This window comes from Denticeps clupeoides, chromosome 3 (assembly GCF_900700375.1).
Source record: "Denticeps clupeoides chromosome 3, fDenClu1.1, whole genome shotgun sequence".
In the NCBI taxonomy this organism is placed as follows: domain Eukaryota; kingdom Metazoa; phylum Chordata; class Actinopteri; order Clupeiformes; family Denticipitidae; genus Denticeps; species Denticeps clupeoides.
Window position 1 is genome coordinate 3047028 of NC_041709.1, and position 26912 is coordinate 3073939.

General features: G+C 43.8%; 2 protein-coding genes across 7 annotated transcripts; both read right to left on the reverse strand.

Annotated features, from left to right (window-relative positions):
* Nucleotides 1–974: 974 nt before the first annotated feature.
* Nucleotides 975–9309, reverse strand: bnip3lb (BCL2 interacting protein 3 like b). Of its 5 annotated transcripts, none has more exons than XM_028971262.1 (6): nucleotides 9052–9309; nucleotides 6014–6242; nucleotides 4957–5029; nucleotides 4276–4379; nucleotides 3940–4089; nucleotides 975–2762 (listed from the first exon to the last, which is right to left on the reverse strand). In XM_028971262.1, the coding sequence occupies exons 1-6, from the start codon at nucleotides 9128–9130 to the stop codon at nucleotides 2714–2716; spliced, it is 684 nt and encodes a 227-aa protein (XP_028827095.1). In that variant the 5' UTR covers nucleotides 9131–9309; the 3' UTR covers nucleotides 975–2713. The 5 variants fall into 5 exon arrangements, with proteins under 5 accessions (XP_028827095.1, XP_028827098.1, XP_028827096.1 ...); XM_028971265.1 differs by lacking the exon at nucleotides 9052–9309 and adding an exon at nucleotides 8633–8994; XM_028971263.1 differs by lacking the exon at nucleotides 9052–9309 and adding an exon at nucleotides 8606–8992.
* Nucleotides 9310–10022: 713 nt separating this feature from the next.
* On the reverse strand, nucleotides 10023–26613 carry ppp2r2ab (protein phosphatase 2, regulatory subunit B, alpha b). 2 transcript variants are annotated; one of them, XM_028972573.1, is made up of 10 exons: nucleotides 26333–26613; nucleotides 23935–24012; nucleotides 19313–19410; nucleotides 18731–18896; nucleotides 17811–17923; nucleotides 14214–14391; nucleotides 13690–13854; nucleotides 11820–11989; nucleotides 11525–11616; nucleotides 10023–10851 (listed from the first exon to the last, which is right to left on the reverse strand). In XM_028972573.1, the coding sequence occupies exons 1-10, from the start codon at nucleotides 26337–26339 to the stop codon at nucleotides 10572–10574; spliced, it is 1347 nt and encodes a 448-aa protein (XP_028828406.1). In that variant the 5' UTR covers nucleotides 26340–26613; the 3' UTR covers nucleotides 10023–10571. The 2 variants fall into 2 exon arrangements, with proteins under 2 accessions (XP_028828406.1, XP_028828405.1); XM_028972572.1 differs by lacking the exon at nucleotides 26333–26613 and adding an exon at nucleotides 25504–25613.
* Between the last annotated feature and the right edge of the window lie 299 nt (nucleotides 26614–26912).

The following is a 26912-nucleotide window of genomic DNA, read 5'->3' on the forward strand; positions in this document are numbered from 1 at the left end:
TCCCGGGGCCTCCGTGAACCCGCCTCGTGCATGTTCATAACCTCGAACATTATCGACGGCGTGCTCAGCAAAAAAAAAAAAAAAAAAAAAAAAAAAAGGGTTACTTAACATTAGAAGCTATTTTAAGCGGAAACCCAGATGCTGTAACGGGATCACTGGTGTGCTGTTGCAGTTAGAAGCCTTGGACCACAAGGAATGGTGAACTGAAGGTTTGATACTAACAACAACAACATTTATTTCTTAAATAGCCCATAATCCCGTACAGTACGTCTCAAACGGCTTTGACGGGCCCTACAGTTGACGCCCCCCACACTTGACCCTTCTGCACACAAGGAAAAACTCCACAAAAAAACTCCAGGAGAGAGAAAAAAGAAAGGAAGGAGTGAAAGAGAGGGACCCCCTTCCGGGGTAGAGTGAGCCTGCAAATGGTGTCAGTGCAGGGCTGGTGATGGTTTGTCCAATAAGAAAAAAAAAAAAGTCCTACAGTTGTAGGGTTGGAGAAGTCCAGGATGTAGTCCAGTGTCATGGTCTAGATTACGTGTCCATTATGGTGTTACTGGGCCACTTGAAGATCCCTGAAGCTGTAGTTGTTACGGTGGTGGTGACCCTCTGGTTCATTTCATGCTAAGTCCTCATTAAGCAGTTGTCAGGAACCAGGATTTATCTGCTGGTCTCTTCACTGGGGTCCGCCAGTAGTCTGTGCGCTTGATTCCGTGTCTCTTGTATGACCGATACTGAAATATGTGGTAATAGCGGTATATTGGTGCTACAGTGGCCCGGTACCGTATACAGGACAGCCTAACTAAGGTGAATTTAACACCGTCTGTGCTTAATAGAATACTAGCCTTATATGGCCCTGCCATTTGCTGATTGTTGATCAACTGCCCTTAAGACTAAAATAAATGAATATTTTTAACACATGATATGAATGTAGCAAGTGTTATATTACTTTTAATTTCAAACAAGACAAATGATTCTCGTTATGAGCAATTCGTTTATTTTATTGACAAAAAAAATGCATTCAGCCAAGAAAATAAAACATAAATAAAAAGGTAGTAATTACTGTTACAAATTCTGTAACCATAGCAGTCTTCTCCTCGTCCTCCCCCCTCCTCCTTTCACATCCTTCCAGTTGCAGTTACAATATCTTCAGAACTAAAAATGGAACGACGACTAAATAAAAATAAAAGTCCTCTTCACATTTCGCCTCAGCCATTCCGCCCCTCCTGCACTGTGCGTTCCCGAGTCGCATGCCGCCAAATTACACCGTGTGGAAAAGCAGCGTCATAACGTACAGGACCAAAGAAGTGAATAATATTTCTATATTTAGAAACAGAAAGGGTGGAAGGGAGTTTGTGGCACATTTCTTTTGCACTGAGTGACAGGGAAACAGCAGGAAAACGTTAAAAAAGGCTGGATGGAAAGGTGAGGCACGTGGATGATGAGATCAGATCTCAGTCTTTCCTGGCAGTTTAGAGAGAGAAGTCACACGGGGAGATTGTCACTAATTATGCGAAGTTGACAGCGATGGAGTGTAGATAAAGGCTCTAGTTGTGCTTCACTGAGACCGGACTGAATATGAGCACTGTTGAGGCGCTCGCACGAAAAGGGTCCGGAGTGGGTCCCCTCTCTAAAGCCATTTTTCAGGATTGTTTGAGAAGCGTCACCAAGGCAACAGCCAACATGAGAAGCTGAATCGGCCTTGTGTTCACAGCCTCATCGTTATGCAACTCTCGGCTGCCGATGACGGCTGAGGCGCTAGCCAGTTAGTGAGCACTTGCAGGACTGTGGAGGAGCCAATCTCAAATCCCGGTCCGCCAAGGTGCCACTGAGCAATGCACCGTCCCCACACACTGCTCCCCGGGCCCCTGTCATGGTTGCCCACTGCTCACTCAGGGTGACGGGTTAAATGCAGAGGACACATTTCCCTGTGTTCACCATGTGCTGTTGTGTATCACATGTGACAATCACTTCACTTTGACTTGACTTCTAACCTGATATGGTTCGAAAACAATATGACACAGACAAACAAAGACTAATTTCACAGCAGAAAAAGAAAAACCATCTTCACCTATTCAGTGACTCTCCCATCTCCACATGGCAATTAGTGCAAGAAGAGTGTGTGTCAGGTCCCGTCTGCGCAGATGGGTGGGGGGATTGGGTTATTGTGATCTACCTTGGCATAAAAGACATGCAAGACTTGTCTCGGCTGATCGGCCACTACTCTTACAAAAAAGCCCACAATAGTTTAATCTGTAATACAACGGATCTCTTTGGTAATTCAAAAAAAAAAAATCGTGCTGACTGGTTTGTTTTATACTTTTGTGGGCTGGTTATGAGTACAGCTGTCAGGGTCCAGAGCTGGGAGAGGGAGAGGGTCCCTCCATCCAATTAATGGCCGTCATTCCTTTCTGGATCCGTTCGGGGCAAATGGGAAGGAGTATGCAATAAAAAATTACGGAGGAGTTTGGGACAGCAAGGCGCTTCGGGGAAAAAGGCCGAGCAGAGGAATGGGGCGGATCCCCTCTGCAGACGAAACACCTCTCTGGTCAGCGAAAGTTGCCAGAGGAGATGGATGGACATCTGGGAAGGGGGATGAGATGTTGTGTGATGAAGAGAAGAAGGGTGGGGGAGGAGGCATTCTTTGAACACACTGTGATGCCCCCCCCCCGACATCCATCTGGGCCAAGCCCCAGGCACTTGAGATTTGCGTTCAGAAGGAGCTGGTGGGAGGTGTGATCAGCCTCTTTCCAATGTACACTCTTTAAATGAAATAGGAAGAGAAAAAGAGACAATGAGAAATGTGAGCGGTCATGATTCACATGATTAAAATATAACAATTACAATTTAAGCATTTAAAAAACAGGAGTCTTCTTCAGGGATAGTCTAACAAAAACATCAAGCTGGCAGATGTTGGGTGTGGAAATGGAGACCTGTGAGTTTGCTGCCTTTGTGACATTCCGATTATATGAACAGTCATAGAAACATATTATCCATCATTGAATTTTAGCATTTAAAAAGATTATAAGAGAGGAGAGGCACTAATAATCTGGTCCAGTACACATTTACATGGTTTTGTACATTAACTTTAATCTGTGTAGAACTAATATTTCATAGGCACCAATGTCAACAAGGCTGTGAGTTTTCCAATTTCTGATCAGTTGCGTCAAAGCTCATTACCGTGTCCTATGTACACATTGGCTTGTTGGTTAGAACCAGAAGACCACAGAGTGGCAGAGCAAACCATGCAAATGCACACGCTTTAGGCCTACCATGACATATTTTTTTGCTTATTAAGATTCCTTACTGAGGTAAATGAACCAGAAGTATCTTTGATAAGAATTGAAAGTCTCAGTGTGATTAGGCAAGGTGTTTCAATGCTTCCCTTCCTATCTCCTTTAGCGTAGGGTACAATGGAAAATACTTTACAGATTCCTTCTCATGATTCCTTTAGGCACAAACATGTACAGCAGCAGTAGCAGCACACTTAATGCATAGGCAAAAATACAGAGCATTTTATGAATATTAACCAAAATACAGTTTGATACTAAATGATTCTAGTTAGTCTTTTAGTCTAGTCTATGTGAGTATTTGCAAAGTAAGAAATATTAAGTACTGCTTAAAACATGGTGACAATGCTAATATGCACTTTTTTTTTTGTTGTGTTTTTTAGGTTTACATGGCAGACCCAAATCAGGACAACTCCTCAAAAAATACATGCTAAGCCTGGTTTAAGCGCATTATACTATGAATTATTATGATTTTTTTTTTCTACACCTTTCATTGACCTGAATGGAATACTATATGCTAATCCCTTCAGGCTAGGAAAGGAATTAGGACAGACTATACAAAATGCATGTGTGCATGCTTCTCCTTTCTGCTGTAACTGCAAGTGTGTCAGGTTATGTCTGCTGTGCTTTGTGCGTCATGAGTTCTCACCCAAGGCCCAGGGCAAGTATGTGTGAGAGCAGCAGTGAGGGGATGAACACTTTGAGGAATTCTGCGGAGAAGATCCCACCCTTTTTCATCACGCCAGTCTTCCTCATGCTGAGGGTCACCGAACGCCGTGGGTGACGGAAATGAAACTCTCTTGTTACAGAAAAAAAAAAAAAAAAAAAGTGTCATTAACTCAACTACTTGCACTTTCTGAATATCTTAGTAATTGTCAGTCTCATAATAAAAAACAGACCCAATAAATAAAAGGAACGATTAATTTTAAGAATGGTGATTTATGTAAAAAAAAAACAACAACAAAAACAATGCTTGCTTATGTACTTGGGGGGAACGTTTTCTGGTCGACTGGACCAGTCTATCACCCAGTCCGAGTCCTTCATCAGGATGTCCTCATCTCGCTCCTTCTCCAGGATTTCAACCTCCGACTGCAGCAAAAAACATCCAAAATCACAACACACGTCCATTTACACGCAACTACCTCCAATCTAACAGAATGTTTTGGTCACCATTTAAAAATTTGCTGCAAAAGCGATTTTCCATAAACCTAAGCCTAAATAATCACTGTCCCACAAACTCCACATAGCGCTGTGAAACAGCACGGCTGCTCTCGAAACAAGAAAGTACTCCATCCCACACACACGGCCTTGAGTTTATAGTGCTATTCACAGTTATATGGTAGCTTTACAACCTGCAGCACAGCCTGTTCACAAACCGATGTGTACATTATAAAATAAAAAAGGACCAGTAAATGTTCCTTTCAAACAAATTACGGCATATTTACGCACAAAGGAGTTTTTAAAAAAAATCTGCATGCCTTTATTATATCATACATCAAAAGGCAAATGAAACTAAGCTATTCCGGACAGCCATCAAACAAAGAAGTAAAAACCTAAAAGATAAAACACACCATGAGATGGTTATACTACATCAGTGACCTAAAATTGGCCATAAATAAGTAAACTTTAGCACCCACACCAGGGGTGTGGTAACAGGGGTGTGTACCTGGCTGTCTCTCCTAGCGTCAGCATCAAAGACGATCTGTCCTTCATCTTGTGGACTGTGGGGTCGTGGAGGGCTGAGGACACAAAATATATAATACTTTTTTTTGTATTACAGCAAAAATGCAGCACAGCACCACAATTAGGGTGGTAATAGCCTAGTGGGTTAAACACTCAACCACAAAGTCACAGGTACAAACCCCACTTACTACCATTGTGTCACTGGACAAGACACTTGAGTGTCTCTGAGAGACTGAGCGTCTCCAGGGGGGACTGTCCCTGTAACTACTGATAGCAAGTCACTCTGGATAAGGGCGTCTGCTCATTGCCATAGACATAAATTCAGCATGTGGTCATGTGTTCTGGTAGGAATATTTGATCTGACACAAGACGATGAGTAAAGTGCCGAAAAGTGATTCCCAGCATGTTCCCATCCCTTGCTTTTATCTCCGCGTGGGTTCGACTTTCAATAAACACATACAGGAAGCCGACTCACTGGCGGCTGAGTCTGAGAAGCGAGATGATAAGCTGCTTTAAGTAGACTTACAAAAAAACAGCCAGTGTTAGAACCCAGTTGCAGAATCACTTTATTAAACATGGTTGTCCAGCGCAATATGATAGTCCTGCAACAGCACCCCTACCCAACCCCAATACTGACATATTGTGCCAAGATATTATGTAGTGGACAGATATAGACATAATTCATGGTATGATAAAGACTAATTTATGAATAAATTCTATTCATTTTTGAACATGTTCAAATACATGCTGTACAAAAACAAGAAAAAATGTGCTGCATACTACATGGTTGTGGCCTTATGCTGCTAATCTGATGAAAGGTTATCGAGCTTCATGTTGCTGATCACCCATTTTAAGGCATGCGAGCTAGTTTTAAGTCCCTGAGATATGGTACCAATTTAGGTCTGCAACTGGGTTTGTTAATCCTCCAAACATAAGAAAGTCAGCTCGCACCAACAGAAAGCAATAGAATCCGACTGAGAAGAACATACATTCTGCACTTCAACCGTCCATCACGTCAATTCTTCCCGAATGACTCCCACCTGTCACAAGAGGAATTGCTGCGGCTGGACTCGTGCTGCGCGTCCAGCAGGATCTTCTCCATGTCTCCATTGTGGATGGAGGAGGACGAGGGTACGTGCTCCAGCCCGCCTGCCATGCCGTCATCTTCTTCCTCCACCTGTGGAAGGGGCAGCAGTCCGGTCACAGAGGGGGACGCATGCTGGGACGCCTCGCCGGCAGTTCTGTTCATCTCTAATTCCACCCAAGACCCTGCGAGAGGTTAAGAGAGGTTCGCTGTTGTCAACAATCTCTCCAAAAAAAAAAAAAACATACGATGATATAACATGATGATGCTAAGCATCTAAAACGGTCCCCTTACCATGAATGTTCTAGCTCGGATATGCATTTCAGAATGGAACAAACATGAAGAGTTAAACATAACAGCCCATCCCTGCCATCCAATACATGCACCAACTCCACTTGAACCCTAACTTGTTTGAATGTCTTCCTACTGATAACAAGCATCGGCCCATCAGGCTTCGTTAGAAATAATAAATCATTTTCACGTGATGTGTGACTGAGACGAGGGCAGTGTGAGGGAGAACGGTCCCGACACAGCTACCATTTTATTCTGCCCATGACATCATCCGACGGCAATGCATGGAAAGTTGGGCTAAAACGAGACAAGGGCCATACAGGTTAAATGGCCTCCGCTTTGGAGTGGAAAGGAAAAGCGACGTGACCAGTGGTCTGTGGAGCCGGTGGTCTGACTCTATCTCTATTTACTGCATGCTGAAAGGGCAGTAAATGCCTCCCCCCCCTCTCTCTCTCTCTCCCGCTGATATACGACCTGTGCCCAACCCCAGCCATCCGCGAGGTACGTGAGCAACAGCAGGGACGCACTCCGGGAGGGAGCCGAGCCAATTAGCTACACGCCGCCGCTGCCAGGTCATTCCCTGCTCCCATCCAGATCAGCAGAAGGGACTTTCACCACCGCCCGGTGTGAACGTGAAACATAACTTTACAATTCTACAGACTTAATGATGACGATGCACTAAATCATCACGGCGCGTCCCCATTACCGGGGAGCAAAGAGGAAGACAAAGAGGGTCCAGAGCCAGGACACATGACTTCCTCTCAATGAGTAAACAAGGCTGGTCACGTGACCCGCAGCCTTAATTTGGACGTCTACTCGCACTCAGCACACATACAGCGCCCGCCAGCAGTGACCGGAATGACCAACATCCAACCTGTCCTTCTTTGTCTGCCCCTGGCCGAGACAAACAATGTTGCCATGACGACACATCACCTGAACCTTCTGCCGGGTTTTGGTTCATGGGGCCATTAGCTGTGACCCCAGGTGGTAATAATAATAACTAAAAGCCGCTTGGGCTTGGTTTAATGGCATTACACGGCCGTTGCTTAAGACAGGAAGAGTGGTTTGCAAGCAACGTACAGAGAACTGGCTTATTAGTTAGTAAGTAAACATTCAGTTAAACACACACACACACACACACACACACGAAAGAAAGTGCTGTCACGCCTGAAAACAGGACAACCATGACTAAACAGCTCTCGGCTCTCACCCCTCCCGTTCCCGTTTCCTGAAAAACTTTCTCCTCTTTCCACACATCCAAAATGTCGGCCTTGCTTCGGCGAATGCCAGAAATAGAGCCGCACACAGAACTGCCCCGAAGCCCTGGGGTCAGGCTGCTGGGATGAGTTACGTTCTCTTCCCAGCATGTCCGGGATGCATGGAACACACGCGCGTGCACACACACACGCACACGCACGCACACACACACACACACACACGCACACACACAATTCTAACGTGAAATGATGTCCTCACAGGGTTAGACTTGCGGGTATAAACGTCTGTCGCGGTTTCACAGTAGACCCATTTCCCTGACTTGTCAGCGCACGCCGCAGGCTGAGGTACAACGTTTGGCCCTTACGGGAGCGCTGAGAACTCAGGGGCAAGGAGAATTTTACATTTACAGCATTTATCAGACGTCCTCATCCAGAGCGACTTACAATCAGTAGTTACAGGGACAGTCTTCCCCCTGGAGACACTCAGGGTTTAAGTGTCTTGCTCAGGGACACGATGGAAGTAAGCAGGATTTGAACCTGGGTCTTCTGGTTCCTAGGCGAGCGTGTTACCAACTAGGCTACTAGGTTATATATGTCTGCGTTGCTGTTATAGACCAACTGGTTCCCATTCTGCCGTATGATAAGGATTTAGGCGCCTCAGTCGTGGGGTTTGGTAGCAGCGTTAACAGCCTGATATCGCGTCCAAACATCTTACCCGTCTTTTGTCGCGTCATAAACACGTTTAAACGCATCTGATGTATTTTATCGCCTAGTTGCCCGGACAAAGGATTCCCGACAAAACATCGCGATAAGATTCGCAGTTTTGTTTCGTTTCGAGGACTCGACGAATCTGCCTCCGTCGCACATCTGCAATGGAAGTAAATCCATTGTCCGACCAGCAATTACGCGGCACTAACGATGCCTTTTGTTAAATTTGAAAAATAAAAAAAAACATAAGACAACGAAATAACAACAACGAAGTGGCTGAAATCCTGTCTGAGACGAAAGTCCAGCGATTCAACAAAGCTTCCAAAACTCACACAAACTCCGCGTTCCCTGGACGTTACCGTGCTCGCTGTCGTCCTAGATTACTTTTTCGTGTCGGCTCATTAAAAAAAACGATGTTAAGTTGTAAACATCTGCCCAAAATCCATATTCGAGTTGAGTCCCATCGTCTTGTTGACATGAATCGTGTCCCGCCCATTATTCCATCTCCCCATTGGCTGAAGTCGCATCAATCAACGTCACGCGGCAGTTTTGGAGACGCTCATTGGCCAAGACAGCCATCAGTCAGAAAAATATAACGCTCATCTAAGCTCCACCCCCACGCCTGTTCTCCATGTCTGTCGAGAAATGTAGCTCGCACCGCTGTCCGATTAGAGGCACTTTTAAACCTCACACGCACACGTCAAAGTAACGAAAAGCACGCAGGACAAGCACGCCTACACGACAACCACACAGAACCAAACACGAAGACGGTACACACCGTTCAGTCCGGAGTCTCCGTTCCTAGTTGCTGAGGCAGCAGGCTCGGACATCGCGCCTGTGGGCAGCGGAGCTTGCATAAGACTGTCTGCGCGACACGCAGCGGAACCCCTTCCCACACACACACACACACACACACACACACACACACACGGGAACGTGCGAGCAATCACGTAGCGACGAGCGGCCACCCCGCCACGGAGGGCTCGGCGGAACGCAACGCAACGCAACGCAACGCAACTTTCCCGTGGCGCTCAGTGACGTCATCCGAGCCACCCTGGCACACCACGGATTAGGCAACCGCTGTGGTCAACTGTAACAAGTTATAAATATGATATGCGTTTATTGAGTATACACGCGTGAACGTTGTTTTTCCGACCCATTTAACGTAAAAAAAAAAAATCTTTACGTTAATCATTCATAGGTTTGCACTTGTAACACAATGGAACTTTTTTTTAGCAAGTAAAAGACGATATAAACTTTGAGCAAGAAAAACAAGGAGACAACGTCATTTTAATGTTTGTTCCTTTTATAAATACTGTTCATCATCATCATTATCATCATAATTTTCTTCTATGTGCTTTCCTGACTTGCATTTTCTCTGCCACTAGAGAAAAAACGAAAGAGAAAACAAATGAGGTGGTGGTGTACAGTAAGTCACACACAGTAAAGACGTCTTGGATCCCAGACCGAGCACACTCCAGTGTGTCGAAATCAGCAGCTCTGGCACCGGGTCGGACCCGACCCAACATTCCAGACAGAGAGGTTCAACTCGGCGTGCCCAAAAGCGTAGATGCATGTGTGCTTGTGCATCTTTGCATCCAGAGGACCAGTAACAAGGACAGCAGCTCTGGAAGAAAAAGCAGTGCATGACAAGGCAACACTAGGGTGGGGGCTATGAGAGGGGAGACAACTATATATAAAAAAAAAAAAAAAAAAAAAACGAAACAATCAAAACATTCAAAAGTCCTTGCAAAACATTTCAAAGAAAAACACTAAACAAATTGGCAGTTTCTTTGTCTTTTTTTTTTTTTTTTAAAGAAAAATGACAATGGCACTCAAATGATGGAAACTGATTTAAAGGAACAAGAGGATTCATCTGCAGCAGTTCAGAATTTCTCCTTTTTTGGAACTACATTGATATTTTAAATAAACAAAACAAGGAGGCTGATATCTGACAGACATTAGAACCTCGTGCCCTGCTGGGCATAGGCCGGTGGGCATGGGAATGGGGTGGCGGGTGCAAACGAAGGTTGGCACAGCTCTGGATCAGTGCGCCAGAGCAAGGCGCGGGTTATGGTGCCACAGAGCCCAGAGTCAGGCTTAAATTGGCCCACCCAGCGCAAACTGGCGGGAAAAAAAAAGATGACAACGTCGCCCCGGCCTGGTTCATGTCAGGGTTGGTATGCAATGGTGGTGGCGGCGGCGGTCAAGACTTCTTATCTTAATTTTTCACTAGTTCATCTCCCTCCTCACCATGACGAGTTGGTGTTTTCCCACAATGACAATGAACGAATGTCACTAGTTCACTTTCTCCTGGAAGATGTAGAGGTTGTTGGTGGTGGCCACGGCGATGATGTTCTCCTGGGGGTGCCAGGCTGTGTGCAGGATCTTCTTGTTGAAGTCCAGGCTGTCGACGCTGATCTCGTCCTTCTTGCGCTTGCCGCCGGCGCACACTCGCCGCGGCTTCAGCACCTGCCGGGGCTTGCTGCTCTCGCGCGACGCCTCCAGCGTCACATCCCGCCGCTGGCTGCGGTCCAGCATGCGGAAGAAGTTGTTATAGGAGCCGGTCATCACCACGCTGGAGAAGCGAAAGAGAGGCAAAGTTAATGATGATGATGATGGCGACCGGATATCAGTCATGAAGCCTTTTACAAATGCCTGATGAACTACTACATTCAACAGGAAATATTGAATTAAATCAGCCCATTTAAATTTCTATTTAAATATTAATGGCCAGACCAAACATAGAAGCTAGGAAAAAAGTGACAATTCCGTCTGCTTGGGCACACCTACGTTTAGATTACAAAAGCAATGAAACAACCAGGTTCCACATGAACGTGATCTATCAACAAACCGAACGTACAGACGTGACCTTCTGCTGTAGAATTCCACTGGTCTAAAACCCTGAAAACTAACACTGCCACACAGTGATAACAGACGCTGCTCTTGATAAAGATCCCACACCCCATTGCAGGGTGGCCACAAACTCAACTGCCAAAATTTGAGAAGATTTAAAATGTAGACTGTTTAGATCAGCAGTGTTTAGATCATTTTAAACCGCTACACTAGGAACCATGTGCGTCACACCAAATTTCTAAATATCACTAACCATCTGGTGGTTTGTCTAATATTCAATATCTAAATCTAACATTTGAACCAAGGATCTTTTGCATGTGCTATAAGAAAAATAATAAAAGTATAATGTGGTCAACATAACATATATGTTTTCCCCTACAAAACGTAAGGCTCACCTGTCATTCCCATTCCAGCAGCACTCAAACTTATCAAAGATGCAGTCATTCTCATAGAGCGAACAGAGTTTACTCCTGAGGTACTCGTGAACCTGTTGGGTGGATAAAACTAAAAATTAGCCTGGGAAAAAAAGCACACATCTTAACTTGCAGTTTTGACTGGAAGAAAGATTTATGTGTAGAGCACCTCCTTGTGGTGCTCATCCGAAACATCACTCTGATCTTGAAATACAGGGCCAGGCGTTCTAGAAAATCCTATATTCAGCGTTAACCTCGCATGTGCTCCCCTTCTCACCTGGTATGTTTCCACAGGTCGGTTTTCCATGTTCAGGTCCCATATCTTGACCGACAGGTAGTCCCGGGTCATCATGTAGCGCCCACTGTGGCTGAACTTGACGTCTGAGATGGATGAGATGATTTCAGAGAAGAAAGATCTGTTGCTGGGGTCTTCTGGTTCTTCAAACACTGCAAGTAAAAGGAAGAAAAGGTGTGATAAGTTAGGGGTGTGCATTACGATACGATACATATCAAGATACGGTTATGTTGCAATATTCTACAGTTATCTAAAAATGGAAAAAAAGATGCTGTGATTGGTCTGTCATGTTTTATAATTTCACTCTGCCTGAAATGGCAAGCACTAACCCAAAGTACCCAACTGTACAGTGCCATCTACACGTGTGGAGGTTGTAGGTAGCACACTGATTCTCATCTCCACTGACTTTATTACAGAAGAAATTTTAATGCAAAAATATATTTGACGTCACGATATCATAATAATATCGTAATTGCGATATATTGCTGTATCAATATTTTCCAACACCCCTAGGTCAGACTGATACTTATCACATTGTACATGTTATGTAACCCACAATACATTCATAATGTATTTGATGGCATATTTAAAAAAACAAAACACTAATTATTTCCTCAGCCAACTGGAAGACACATCAAACCATTTGTCTCTAAATATTACATGCAGTACCCTGTTTATGTGATGATGGACTTGATTAATGGGTCACCATCAACATGCTCAGAGCAAATCAGAATCCTTTAGACTCAATCCTCAATCATGTTCGTTTTATAAGATAAGATCAACCTTTATTAGTCCCACAAGTGGGAAATTGCACTTGTCACGGCAGAAAGTGGATAGAAGCAGAAGGTAATAGCAGCAAAAAAACAGGTAATAGCAGCACAGAGGTAATGGCAGCACAAAAAATAAGATAAATATGTATCCGTATATATGTACAAATTTACAATTTAAACAATTTACAATTTAACAAAACGTACTAAAGTGTGTGTGTTTGTGTATGTGTGGTCAGCTGTGAGGTCTTTGTTATAGAGTCTGACAGCGGTTGGAAGAAAAGAACTTCTGAACCTCTCCTTCCCACATCGTGGGTGCAGTAGCCTGCCACTGAAGGAGCTGCTCAGTGTTGTCAGAGTTTCCTGCATGGGGTGGGAGATGTTGTCCAACACGGATGACAGCTTAGCCACCATTCTCCTGTCACTCACCACCTCCACTGGGTCCAGAGGGCATCCTAGAAATAGGGCTCGCCCTCCGGATCAGCCTGTTCAGCCTCTTCCTGTCCCCAGCGGAATAGCAGAAGTGGCAACACACACACACGGATCTGGCTCGTCACTAGCTTATTGTATGCTGAGATGAAACTTTTCGATCAACAAGCAGCTGCAGATGCACATCATTCAGATCACTCAGTCAGATCACTCAGTCAGCTCTAACACATGATATGAGCTGAGAATTTCGAACTTTTCATAAACCTAAAATGAGAAGAACCACTTGTTTCACACAACTATATAATAATAATAATAATAATAAAGTGAAGTGATTGTCATTTTGATACACAGCAGCACAGCACACGGTGCATAATGTCCAACAGTGAAATGTCCTCTGCATTTAACCTATCACCCTTAGTGAGCATTGGGCAGCCATGACAAGTGCCCATGGAGTAGTGTGTGGGGACGGATCGGGATTTGAACCGGCAACCTTCTGATTACACCTCTGCCCATTCAGACTGCTGTATTAAGAGTGCACAAAAAAAAAAAAAAAACACTGACCCACTGTCAGACTCCTGACAAAGTGTGTATTTGTAAGTTTGACTGCAGTCCTCCATGCTACTGCAGTGTAGTCTCAGGCCCATGAGGATACTCACGTTTGGAGTGTCTGTCACAGAGAGCTGACGCTCGCATGTCACACAGACGAATTGTGCCCTTGCTGCTGCTGTAGACAAACGTGTTGCACTGGTGTGGGTGGAACTCTGCTGCGGTGATCACCTCGGTCAGGTCCTCCATGTTGGCTGGCTTAATATCCACAATGTCTGGCGGGGATGCCAGTCAAGGCATACAAATGTTTTCTATTGTTGTTCCTGTACAGATACAATGGCTGCAGTAATTGATAAATATATAGAAATTAAAAGTGCAAAAAGCTCATGGACAACTCTCACCACTAGTGATTTGAATTTTAGTGAAGCGATACTCTGGACCCATGTATACTGTATTCTAATACAGATTCTGAAGAGACATTATTTTGGACAGATTTAATTAAAAGAAAAGGGTTTTGCATAATAATGTATTGGTGGGCCAGAACCCAGCACTACAAACCGTTCAATGGCAAAATAAGAAAGTGTCAGGGTCAGGTTTTATCCCAAAACACAACATCTCTGTCATCTGAGGATACTGAAGCTGCGGTCTGTGATCTCTAAGTGCCAGAGGTTGATGCGCAGGTCATCTGCGGACAGGTAGGTCTCATTGTCACTGTTTACTGAGATGGAATTGATGTGGTAAGTGTGCGCATTGGCGAAGATCCTTCTTGGGCTGGCCTCCACCATTAGGTCCATGGGCCTGAACACTGGCACCTGCAGGAAAAAACATAAGCAATCGGCCATGAGTGTGGCATTTTCCATTTGGGGTGTAAATTGACACAAAATGAAGAGTTTACGGGCCGGTGTGGATGTATGGCAATTTGTTCCATGTGCAATGTAGTAAATACCTTTATTGTAAGACAGACAGCAAGTACTTTGCAAATGGCTAATCTCCACTACCCATCCAGAAAACTCTCCTGGCGAATATATGATTTGTACCAGAAGAGATTATTCCTGGACATGTTCTTTTTGAGACCTTGAAATTGTGTCTGTCCGGGTATTTAGAATTGTCTGAGTTGTTGCAGTGGTCAAATGAATTTTTAAGAAATTGCCCATTGTCCTTTTGGATTTTTGGCACAAAATGGCACATTTTATGGGCATGAATACTGATGCGGTTTCTTCTTCTACGTTATTTGATGTCTGATGTGGTCAAATTGCTCATATACCGTGAGCAAGCATCAGGGTATCGGACCATACAGAGTGTGCACATGAATCATGAACATATTTTTTCCTTGCGTGCGATTTATTCATACAATTTGAGTTGGGTGTTTATTTTTCCCCATCGTTTCCTGCTGTGTGGTAGAGGTATGGGATGTGCTATTTTCAATTCTGATTCTGGATTTAAAAAAGCCTGGATTAAAAAAAAAAAAAAAAAAATCTAAACTTTCAACTGCCTGCTTGCAATTTCTCTTGCTGAGAAAGCGCGATTGGGAGCTGTACGTTTCATTGAGAGAAAAAATGGCAGACCAGCTTACACATCTGAGCCACTTCTCCACAACTGTGGTCCAGCAGAACATGTGAACCGTACCTATATTATACTTCACTTAAAATAAAAGCATTTACAATGCTGAAAGGCTAGGAATACAAAAATAAAGCAATTTAAAAGCCTGTTCTCTCACTAGTGTAGATTGTGTGTGTGATAACCATCTATATTACACACACACACACACACACACAAACACACACAGATACTGATTGAGGTGATAAATGCACATTACAATGAATAAATATATCTGTCTTTGTTATTTGATACATTAAAATAACATTAAATCACCTCATGCTTAATGTAAAAGATGGTAGCTAAATAGAAGCTATTCTTAAATTATGCAATTTACAATCAAACTACTCAACTATCCAAAGAGTCTTTAGTTTCAGCCCTTATTGTGATATAGTTTCAGACATCCATGATGTATTCACGTCTGGTACACTGTTGGCATTAGTGTCAAAAAACGAGCATGTGGTCAAGATGCACATATTTTAACACACTGCATTCATTACTTCTTATAATGATGACTCAGTCAAGATCAATGGGTTGTAACAGCCCAAAGTTTGAATGTGGTGCTATATCTATCCAGAGTCCACAAACATTTCCATGAATCACAAGTGCACGCTGCAGGAGAGAGGGCTGGAATAAAGTGAGGAGAAAGAGGAAGCATCAGGCAGACCTGCTGACCGTTCTTACATTTACAGTAATCAGTCCCTCCAGGATTTCACTATTTTTTGGGGTCATTTCTGAAATCAAAATGCCAGATTGTGGAGCGTTGCAATATGCACATCAAATTTGGGGAAATACTGCCACCAGCAGGTGTTTTAAAACAGTGACTTTACATGAAGGATTTTTCGATCATTTTTGCAAAAGGATTTGTAACAGGATAAATGTTTTTTTTTTTTTTTTACAGATTTTGCTTGATCACAAAAAAATGGACAAACTGAGTAATACGCTGATCGGTGGAGTTCAAATGTTAGGCAAGTCAGTTAACTGCATTGTGTGCGTGAAATGCACAGATTACTTAGCAAAGACAAATTTATATGCATTTTTAATTATCCCAATTATTCATTCTACAAATACCCTCAAGAAATGTGATCAAGCAAATAGTACAATCACATGTGTACCTAGACTCAAATATAGTTGATGAATATCAATCACTTATTTATCAGAATAGTAACAAAACCTTATTTTTCAGGAAGATGAAAGTGAAGTCCACATTGGTCAGATGGTGGTAAAATCTTGCTCATATGGGTTCTGGAGTTAATATTAGGGCTAGGCAATAGTGCAAAATATTTAATCTCAATATCTTGAAATTTCCTCAACAAATAAACAATCACAACAAACTAAATGCTAAATTAGACAATTTTTTTTTGCATATGAAAGATGTAACCGCCGGTCATAGACGCATTTATACTGAATTGCTCACTGAAATTAAATAAGAGGGAGCTGTGAGAAATGAGGTCTGAAGTCAACTTAATTAACCTCTTCTGCACACAGGTAAAATTGTGCTTCCTTTCCATCCAAAACCTCCATCCTGTTTACAACCCTTCAAAATAAAAGCCTGACTTCATAACCCAGATAATCAGTTCACTAAAATAGCTGACAATGACACCAAAACAATGAATTTGCCTCCAACTAGACATCACATGGGCTTTCACTTCTCTCTGATGATCTTCCAGTACGAAATATACATGTGCAAGGAGAGTTTTCTGGATGGGCAGGACAACGAGCTTTTACGGGGCAGAGAAGCAAACCTCGGAAGCAAATGACATGCTGTCGCTGAAAAATAACACAAGGAGTCATTTACGACATTGCACTTGGAACAAGCAGAGATACATCAAGTATATTCGATAGGACAGAACTGCCTTTTACTGCCTGAATTTTGTTTACTGTGCTGCACGCCCCCTTGGACTGACTGATTCTCGGTACGGATTTCTGAATCCTCTGCCCATGCTCCACCCATTTGGCTGCATTCGTCCACACTGCAGCATCGCTGCAGCTGCCTCTCTTCTACCTGTATTCCCAACATCACCGTGGGGTCACCAACACTCAATGACTGTCTCCTGCCAATCCAATTTTTTTTTATATATCAGCCCTACATTTCAATAGATCACCCACCCCTAGTTAATATCAAGATGGGGATGAAACAGATCACCCCCCACATGGGGTTCTTACCTGAGGAGGGGTGGACTCACTGTTAAAACTGGAAAGGTAGTATTCTGAGTTTGTATAACTATTAAATTGTTGTCCTCACTCAAATCCAATTAATAGTCAAGATCAGGTTTAAGAGTGCATGAGAAGGAAGGAATTCCACGTTCACTATTAAAATTAAACTTATTAATGTAAGCCAATGAAATCAATATTTTAATGCATTGAAATGACTGAAGTAAGCGCACATTTCAAATACCTTTTTCAGATGTATAAATTCATGAATTTATGAGAAGAATTCCCTCTATTAATACCAGGACATGAGACAGGGCTAACTCAGGATACATCTCTACAAGCTTGTGCACATAAGCTAACTAGTTGATGAAAGAACAGAGTACATGAAAACTGCTGTTGGGGGATTCACTGCAGACTACTGTCCTATTTGTATATGTAAGGCAGAGAGAGAGAGAGAAAGAGAGAGTGAGTGTGTAAATACCCGCAGGGTTGTGATTGTGGTGGAGTCTCTGTAGCGTCCATCTTCTTCTTTGAGGTTATAGCCTTCTGGTCGCTTATCCCGTTCACTGATTTTCCACAACTTTATAGTTTTATCTAAGGCATTAAAATAAAAAGGTCAAAGTAAACACAAATCTGAATCCATACAAAACATATAACTGCACAGGCTGTGAACTGTCACCTAGTTTGGGCTGAAACTTTGCAGCAGCACAACTTTCTTTGCTTCACTCACAATCACGGTGCAGGTTTGCACCCACCTCTAATGTGGCGTCAACGGGCAACTCCACAGTGGAAAACGTGCAACACCCACCACCCATGCTTGTGATTTAACACACCCTGTACGAATACATGCATTACGGGACTTCACCGTTTGATCACTTGCCTGTGGCGTCGTATGAACGGTTTGTGCTTTCCCAGAATGCAATGTGATCTAGGGAATTATTTCAATTTTCAGGAACAAAAATAACAGACCAGAGAGAATCTAAAGATATTAAAACCATAATCCCAAGAAGTGGATAGCCCACTGCTCAAACACATTAAAAATACACACTGGTTGCATAAGTCTGTATTATTAGAAGCGAGTGACGGGGCAGCAAGATGACGGGCTTGACTCATATCTGGCTGATTTCACCGTCTGCCCAGTGCTCTCCAGATCTCTGCGCTGGCTCAGCCAAACTGTGCTGCCCATCCACAGGCAGAACAGAGCTGACGGGAGACATGGAGGCGGCAGCGGTGGCAAATTAGAACGCGAGGAAACTTGTTAGTACCAGGGCCATGCAAGTAACGCTCCATGCTAGACAAAAGCTGACCGGGAAGACACACACATCCCAGAGCTGATCGTTACATCCCTTATAATGAGTCGTGATTTAAACACAGAAACGTGGCCAAGCATGACATGCTGACCGTTAGTGGACAGCAGGAACTGCGCGGCATTCTTCTGTGGCAGCCAGCGGATCTTGTTGATCTTCTCCTCGATCTCCAGGCTTTTCAGGTAGTCAAACTCAGGCTCGTGGCTCTGGAAAGTGCTGTAGACATTGTACTCACTACGGCTCAGTGGCTGACACTTGTTCTATGGATAAGGAGAAGAAATATAATATAGAAAATATGAAAGCGCATATCCTCAATTTAAAAATCATAAATTGGGCTAAATACTAATTTCTGTGAAGAACTGAGGTATCATGGGTGATTTGCTCCATAAAAAAAAAAAATGACTAGACGTCATATTGATTTTGTGATTCAAATCACTGCCATAAAAACGAAGCAAGGTGTGTAGGAAACTAAAGCAAATACATCTCATAATAGAACAGCAATGAATTCCCATTAATTTCCAGTTTCCCCTGCACCAAAAATAAAACTGAACCGGGAAAAAAAAAAAAATCAATATTACAGAAAGCATTAAATATATGTGACAGAAATGCAGTAAATAAGGTCATAGAACATGCAAACTGATTTTGTGTATAGTTTTAGGGTAAGCATTTCCTGTACCTCAGTCTCCTGCTGAAAGATGACAACGCGACCGCCCTTGTCCCCTGTAGCCAGCAGCTCCCCGGAATGGTTGAACTCCACAGTAGAGATAATGTCAGCTGTCAATGCAAACAAACCAGCAATTCAATTCAGTGACATATTAGCATAAACAGAAACAATCATCAGCAACCTCACCAACTTTCAGGTCAAGGAGAGAAGTAAGAAAGATCACATACATGATGTATGTGCCATCCCGACCTCACAATACAGACTATCTTGGGAAAAGACATTATATATGTACATATATATGAAAAAGAGTTATACACATCTAAAAATTTAAATAATTGTGTAACAAGAGTAAACTAGGCAAGTGTATGTAAAACAGGTGTGCAGTGTTATGTGGCTTGTGATAAAGTGTACCATTAAAGCAGGTGAATTTACACTTGATGCTGAACAGTGCAAGTAGCAAATGGGGTGAAAAAGAACAGACATAGAATCGTAATTATGAAATAAAATTATGAAATGGTGGCTGGCAGGACTGGTTACTAAGGTACTTATACTGAAAAGACAAAGACAAGAAATAAGCAGTATCAAGGGAAGACATCAGAAGCCTTCCCCGTCCAAAAGCACACATGCAAATCCAAACCACACCGACTGGCAACACCTTCAACCAAAATGATTTTGTAATGCTAGAACACATTATCATTAGAGACACAACTGACTAAAATTACACAAACAAAAACTATCACAATGATCTTCTGGCTAAAGTTGCTACTGTTTATTTTGGTCTTAGAATTGTATGCCACATAAGGAAGAACCACTAGAGGGAGCTGCCAGATTTTGTATCCTCCGCTTTTGGTGTTTCAGCTCTTGATATATTAAAGCAGATCCTCAAACCTTTGACAGTTAACAAATTGGATAAAACTATTTTTTATTGAAATTGGTGGAACTGGTACATGAATGCTTTTACATGACTAACATGCGAACTGATTGCCATTGTGAAACACAGCACACAGTGCACATAACGAAATGAGTCCTCTGCTTTCAGCAGTGGGCAGTCATGAAAGGGAGAAGGGTGTGGGGACGGTGCTTTGCTCAGTGGCACCTTGGCTGATCGGGATTCGAACCGGCCACCTTCTGATAACGGGTTCACTTCCTTAACTGCTACGCCACCACTGCCCCAAAAAGTGAAGTGATTGTCATTGTGAAGGACTGCAGCACAGCACACGGTGCACACAACGAAATGTGTCCTATGTTTTTAAGCCATCACCATAGTGAGCAGTGGGCAGCCATGATATGTGCCCGGGGAGCAGTGTGCGCTTTGCTCAGTGGCACCACAGCGGAACCTTGGTTGATCAGGATTCGAACTGGCAACCTTCTGATGTTGGGTCCATTTAATTTACATTACATTTACAGCATTTATCAGACTCCCTTATCCAGAGCGACTTACAATAACTATTTACAGGGGACAGTCCCCCCTGGAGACACTCAGGGTTAAGTGTCTTGCTCAGGGACATGATGGTAGTAAGTGGGATTTGAACCTGGGTCTTCTGGTGTGTTAACCCTAGGCTTTTTCTTAGTTTCCTTCGCCACTAGGCCACCACTGCCCCAAAAGAAGCTCAAGGATGTTTTACAAAAGATTTTCATGACCATATGTTCTCTGAACAGTGGGGCAGAGTGGCCAGTGCGATTACGATTATCTCGGGGTCCATATCTCCCCTGACATCTTTTGGACATACATCACAGCAGTCCTCACAGGACTATGAACAGGGTCCTCAGGAAGCACAACCTGGAATCCAACCTGCTGCTGACCTTCTACCGCTCTTCCATTGCGAGCTTGCTGACTTACTGTATTACAGTTTGCGCCATGGCAGACAGGGAGGGGCTTCAGAAAGTACTAAAGGCTGCAATGTTCCCGCCCTCCCCCCTCATTGATGGACATCTACCCTCCCGATGCCTCAGCAGAACCAAAAACATCAGGACAGCTCCCACCCAGTCTTTCATCTGTTTAACCTGTTGCTAGGGGTGTTGAATATATCCTATAATCGATGCATCGGGATGCAGATGCACAGCCCTCCCTGTGTTCGCCAGAGGTAGCCGGATTGCCATTAGGTACCGAGATGAGATCCTCAGACCCCTTGTGAGACCATATGCTATATATTTTCCTTTCTTTTATGATTGCACAATGGGGGGTTCTGCATAAAATAGTCTTTCAATACACGTTATACTGTGTATACTGTTGTCAGTACAAGAAATCTCTCTTGAATCTCACACAAGACAATGCTAGACCTCATGTGCCGTTCTCTTTTCTTTTATTATGGGTATAATTTTTACATACAATATTAACATGTAACTGTACTAGTAATCTACCTGTGTTAATAAACTTATTTCCAGTAACCTCCATTGTGCCATGCCTCTGAATGTCCAGGTAAACTCAGATGCGTTTAAATAGTGCTTTTTACTTATTATTTTATTCCACTTGGTTCACTTATTGCTTGTTTAAAATAGTGCAATAAAATGTGTTAATTAAAATATTGAATAATCGTGATTGCAATAGTAATCAAAAAAATGATCATTTTGGCCCTGGTAGATGAGCGGTTAGGCCAGAGCAGCCACGTTCTCGGTATTCAGTAAGCAGAAAATGGGTTTGTTAACTCCACCAAAAATCTCTTGTTTCAGCCAGAATGAGTTCCCTTCAGGTTAGGGCAAAGACACGCTGTGGTGGAGGTGATGGAATACTATAGACCTGCGCTAGTTTTAAATGTTGTAGTTGAAAACGTATAAAAACGTTTCTCACGTAGTCTTACAGGGTTAAGTGATACTTCTTTATAGATTCATGTATGATTCTTTATAGATTCTTTCATACTTTTCCACTTTATATGTTTATTTTGTATGTATGTAAGGAGCCATATGTTGAAAGGCTTAAAAAATTAAAACCACCTTCAGCAATAAGAATGGTTGCAAGTAAAAAGGTGCCATTCCCACCTTCATTTCTATTCTACTTTCTATTCTCTGTGTGTCATGTGATCATCTTTCACGGAAACATGTAGAAATTTGTGATGATTATCCGCACAGTGGCAAATGATCAATCAATCAATCCCTAATTTTGGTTAGATTCTCTCTCTCTTTATTTAACCATTTCCACGTCTTTCGTGTGCAAGCTGTATTTCAACGTGTGGCCTTCACAGATGCTGAGAACCAGCTCACATCCTGCACAGACAGAGTGATGTAACCCAGTTTCTGCAGGCCACAGAAGTCTCGTAACAGCAGCCTAGATATTACTGCTAAAGAGAAAAGCGCGCTCACATACACAGTCACACTTAACTCTTTGTTGGCCGTTGAAGCAGAAAGACAATGCAGAAAAAAGGCTGCTCCAGGGGGCTATTGTGCAGCTCTGACCTCCCCGGGGCCAGAGATAGGGGGGCTGGTTTGTATGGGAACAAGGGCAGGGTGCGGAAGAACTAAAGCAGCCATTACTGCCAAAGGTCTGGTGCTCCTGCGACGGGAAAATGCATGAAGGGTTCGAGGACATTAAAAATCATTACACAAGATGGGGGGGGATGGAGGTATGTGTTAGGGAAATGGAGGACTCATGTGACTCATCACTTCAATGTCAGTGTGGGAATAAACTTTAATCTTATCCCCACTCCCCTTTTCTATAGCGCCCAGTCACATTCCACCACACAAAAACAAGCTTTATGTGGGTGTGTGCCCCCCAAACAATCACCCACGCTTGTGGGTTGAGGTATGTGAATTGCAAGAAAAAGGGAAGAAGAGAGAAAAAAAAAAAAAAAAAAATCTTGATTTTCTTAGAGTACAAGCCAAGAACATTCTGCTTGATATACATGCAAGGTCAAGCTTTCATTGCTATATAGCCACTGCACCAATGAAAATAAAATGGAAAATAAAACTGATACCCACACACACAAGGTTATGTCTTTAGACGTGTAGATGTTTATCTTAACTAAGATTTTTTTTTTTTTTTAAGTCGATAAATTCTGAAGGCATCGTTGTCTGGTTCAGAAAGGACCAAAAGCACTTAAATCTATAATTTAAGCACAAAAAACACCCTCCCAGCACACTGCTGAGCAGGTAGTCAGTCACATGACCACATCAGGGGAGGGAAGGCCAGAACCCACAGTGTGCCCAAATGTCAGCACTACCCCATTGCTCTGAGTGCTTCCCTAAAAGCAGAGACAGAAACTGCTATTGTATCGTACGGTAGTCCACAGTAATGCAAAGCAGCACAAACCAGCCGTTCCGAGAACACAGCCCTACCTGAAGGACATTAAATGTGACAAAGACAAGACCAGAATACAGACAAAAATGCAAGGAAAAGTAGTGCAACTTAATGTTCACTTCAGGAGCCAGAGACTCCTGGTGATTAAAATGACATTAAAACTAGCCATGTTGTGACCAGCACTGCCTATACTGCACTAAAATTTGAACATAACCGGCCTAAGGCTATGCACTTTAACATTTTAAACACACTGGGCAAACCTAATGTGTACATGCAGTGACAAATAGCTCTAAACTGCTGCAATACCTAGAACCGCCCACCTCTATTGAAACATAGCATGAAACATTTTACAAACATGCATGTCTCACTTCTTCAATGTTTCATTTTATGATATTGTACTTACCTTCGGCTACGTCGTCATCGATGGCTCCCTTCACTTGTGAGAAGCACCACTGCACGTCATTGCCGCCGGCTCCGGTTCCTGAAACCACAAAGTAAAAAAAAAAAAAAAGTCACTCTTGGCCTTAGTGTCCTTTCCCGCTCCGCCCCACCAAAGGGTGTGTCAAACTTTGACCCAAAATAAAGCATGTCCAGAGATTTATTTCACTGATATTTTTAATATTAAAAAGCATTCCAATGACCATGTGATAATATCCAATTTTATTTTGAACGATCAATAACTGCTGCACTAGACTTCAAATTGTGTTGCTTTTTGAAAGTGAAGTGATTGTCATTGTGAAACACTGCAGCACAGCACACGGTGCCACAACAAACTGGGTCCTCTCCTTTTAACCATCACCCTTGGTGAGCATGACAGGTGCCTGGGGAGTGGCCCCTGGTGGATCACGATTCGAACCAGCAACCTTTTGCTTACGGGGCCGGTTCCTTACCCACTAGGCCAAGCAAGACTTGTCTTCACAAACAGCAATGATGTGATGGTGATGCAGACATAAGCAACCAAAACAATTCTGAGGCCAATGAACAATTGTTAAAGGCCCCCTGACTTAGTGGTCTTAGTGGTTCCCTAATACATTTACGGCATTTATAATACTGTATCTGAAGTCTCTTTTGAAAATCCAGCCGTGGTGCAGAACCACCAGCTACTTTTAGCCACAGTCACACAATGAGATTTCCCCAGGATGCGCCGTTTCGGAGTATGTAGCTTTAAATGATGATGAGGAGGAGAGCGGCCTACAGACGCTGAGCGGGCATTCGCAGAAATTACGCCATCAACACCATTCACCAAGCACAATGTGTGGCGCCGACAGGAAATTGTGAAAAACAACCCACTAGTTCTTCAGAGTTCTATCAGCGAGCAAGTGCAATACTTCGCACGCTTGGAAGCCATTGCTTTTTCAGGGGTGAAGTTGGAAAATTCTCTGGGAAAATTCTCGTCTTATGACGACATAAGGGGACAAATACCAGATCTGACCGTCTGTGCTGCAGCTCTCTGAATGGCGAAGCAGAATGACCAAAGCACGCTTTACACCCATCACCATTTCTAACCACCACAGGACCCAAGACAGGCAAGCAGAACTCGTAATAAATGTCAAATAATCATCATTTGAAGTTTTAGGCCAACTAATCAGCCGGCACCAAATTCCTTGTGTGTGGGCTAACAATAAAAACGACTCTGACCGGCCAGATGCTCGAATATCTTTGCGTTAACATATAGCGAAAAGATGAAGAGTACCTTTCCTCAACAACGTACGCAAAACAACTCTATTCAGCCACAGCAGAGCGGTCGGTCATGGGTAATTTGGCGAGGCTTGCTGGCCTCCAAGCCACACGAACGACGGGAGGGGACCGTCTGATTCCTAACGCCATAGGACATAAGCAGCCATCACATCTCCGTTCACCGCTGCACCTCCCGTCCGCTCCGTTTGCGGTCCTCCTGCAGTGTTATTCCGCGGATACGCGGCGGTGCACAAAAAGTGTCGATCGGAAGGGGAAGCGGGGGGTCAAATCTCACCCCACGACGAAACTGTAACCCGGCCGAAATACTCCCAATCCATCCCGGATGATTTGCGGCTGGTGCGCTGTCGACTGCAGGCAGGACGTGCTCGTAAATTTGTATTTTTATGAGCATGCGCCCTTTGCGGCTCGAGTTGGACGGGGGGGGGCATATCGGCAGGCCACCCCTCGCGGTGCTGCTGAAATATTTAACACGCCTCCTCACAAACACACGTCAAAGCATCGTTTTCGACAGAAGCCTTACAAAGCCATTTCTGCCACCGCAAACCTAAAAAGGCTTTTAAAAATAATAATAATTATTAATATTAATAATAATAATGTCAACGCATGCTTCCGGCCGGGAGGGATATTTCGGCACAACACCAGGTTCCCGGATAAGAGGTTCTTAACTGGCTATTAACTTTATTGCTCCAAGTCTGGACACTGTTCATTGCAAAAAAGGGTGTGCGTTTAAAAAAAAACAAAAAAAAAAAACAGCGTATTTTTAACATTTCTCTCGCAGCAGGTGCATAAGAAAGCAGCCTGCTGGGGCTGTGAATCGCGCGGCCAGGGACGGCTAGGCAGCTAGCCACTTTCTGAATGTTGCTATACAGGACACCTGACTGCGGGGGCCGGTCGGGGCGACGAGATAATAAATAAAAAAAAGCCCAGAAACGGCCCCCGCCGGGCGGCCACTTGCTTGGAGGAGAACAAGCGCGCCCATTCAAGGTGCAAAGCCGGCAAAGGCGCATCCGCAACTGACGCTCCGCGGGAGGCGAGGCTGAACTTCAAACGCGGCGAAAACGGACGCATCGGCCCGGCCACGCTACGCCCGAGCTTTCCGTTACCTGCCATGGCGAGACCGGGATCTGGGGACCTGCGTTCGAACCCGGTCTAGAAGGCTTTGCCGGGTCGGGGTCTGGCGCGGCGTGTCTGGCTGCAGTCGATTGCGCCGAGGCGTCGGGGGCTGATTCCTGGCCTGTCTCTCACTCTCTCTCCCCTCCGTGGCTGGCTCTCCAACTCATTTACGCCACCCTCCCGGGTCTGTCCTCCCACATTGCCGTCCACATTCAAAATGGCGCAGCCCCTCCCTGTCGTGACGTCATCAGCGCTCGCCCCTCGCCGGCCGTGTCTCTGGAAGCGAGAAGCCCTGTCGCCCGTGTGACCGGAAGAGTGAGTGGGCGTACCGCACCCGGGGGTTGCCAGAGGCTGGCGATTTCACCCCGAGTTGTTGACAGTTTTGACAGCATTTCAGCTGGCATCGCTTGGAGATAGGGATTAAACCAACAGGACTGGCGTGAATTCTGCTGTGGTTCAAATAAATCCAAACAAAGTGTCATCGGCCAACATGAACTTTTATTTATTTAATTTTTTTTCTTCAAAGCCGGTTTAGGGGAGAACAATGCATGGACAAATTGTTGCACTTGT

What these genes read in the sequence shown, in the direction of transcription:
- ppp2r2ab (XM_028972572.1), bottom strand. Translation starts at nt 25,546, where the DNA reads ATGGATTGGGAGTATTTCGGCCGGGTTACAGTTTCGTCGTGGG. An exon ending in CTGTGACAGACACTCCAAAC is followed by an intron (nt 11,990 to 13,689) that starts GTGAGTATCCTC and finishes TTTTACTTGCAG; the next exon opens with TGTTTGAAGAACCAGAAGAC. An exon ending in TGCTGGAATGGGAATGACAG is followed by an intron (nt 10,852 to 11,524) that starts GTGAGCCTTACG and finishes TCGCTTCTCCAG; the next exon opens with CGTGGTGATGACCGGCTCCT.
- bnip3lb (XM_028971261.1), bottom strand. Translation starts at nt 7,715, where the DNA reads ATGCTGGGAAGAGAACGTAACTCATCCCAGCAGCCTGACCCCAGGGCT. An exon ending in AGGAAACGGGAACGGGAGGG is followed by an intron (nt 6,243 to 7,558) that starts GTGAGAGCCGAG and finishes AACCTCTCGCAG; the next exon opens with GGTCTTGGGTGGAATTAGAG. An exon ending in AGCAATTCCTCTTGTGACAG is followed by an intron (nt 5,030 to 6,013) that starts GTGGGAGTCATT and finishes TTGTGTCCTCAG; the next exon opens with CCCTCCACGACCCCACAGTC.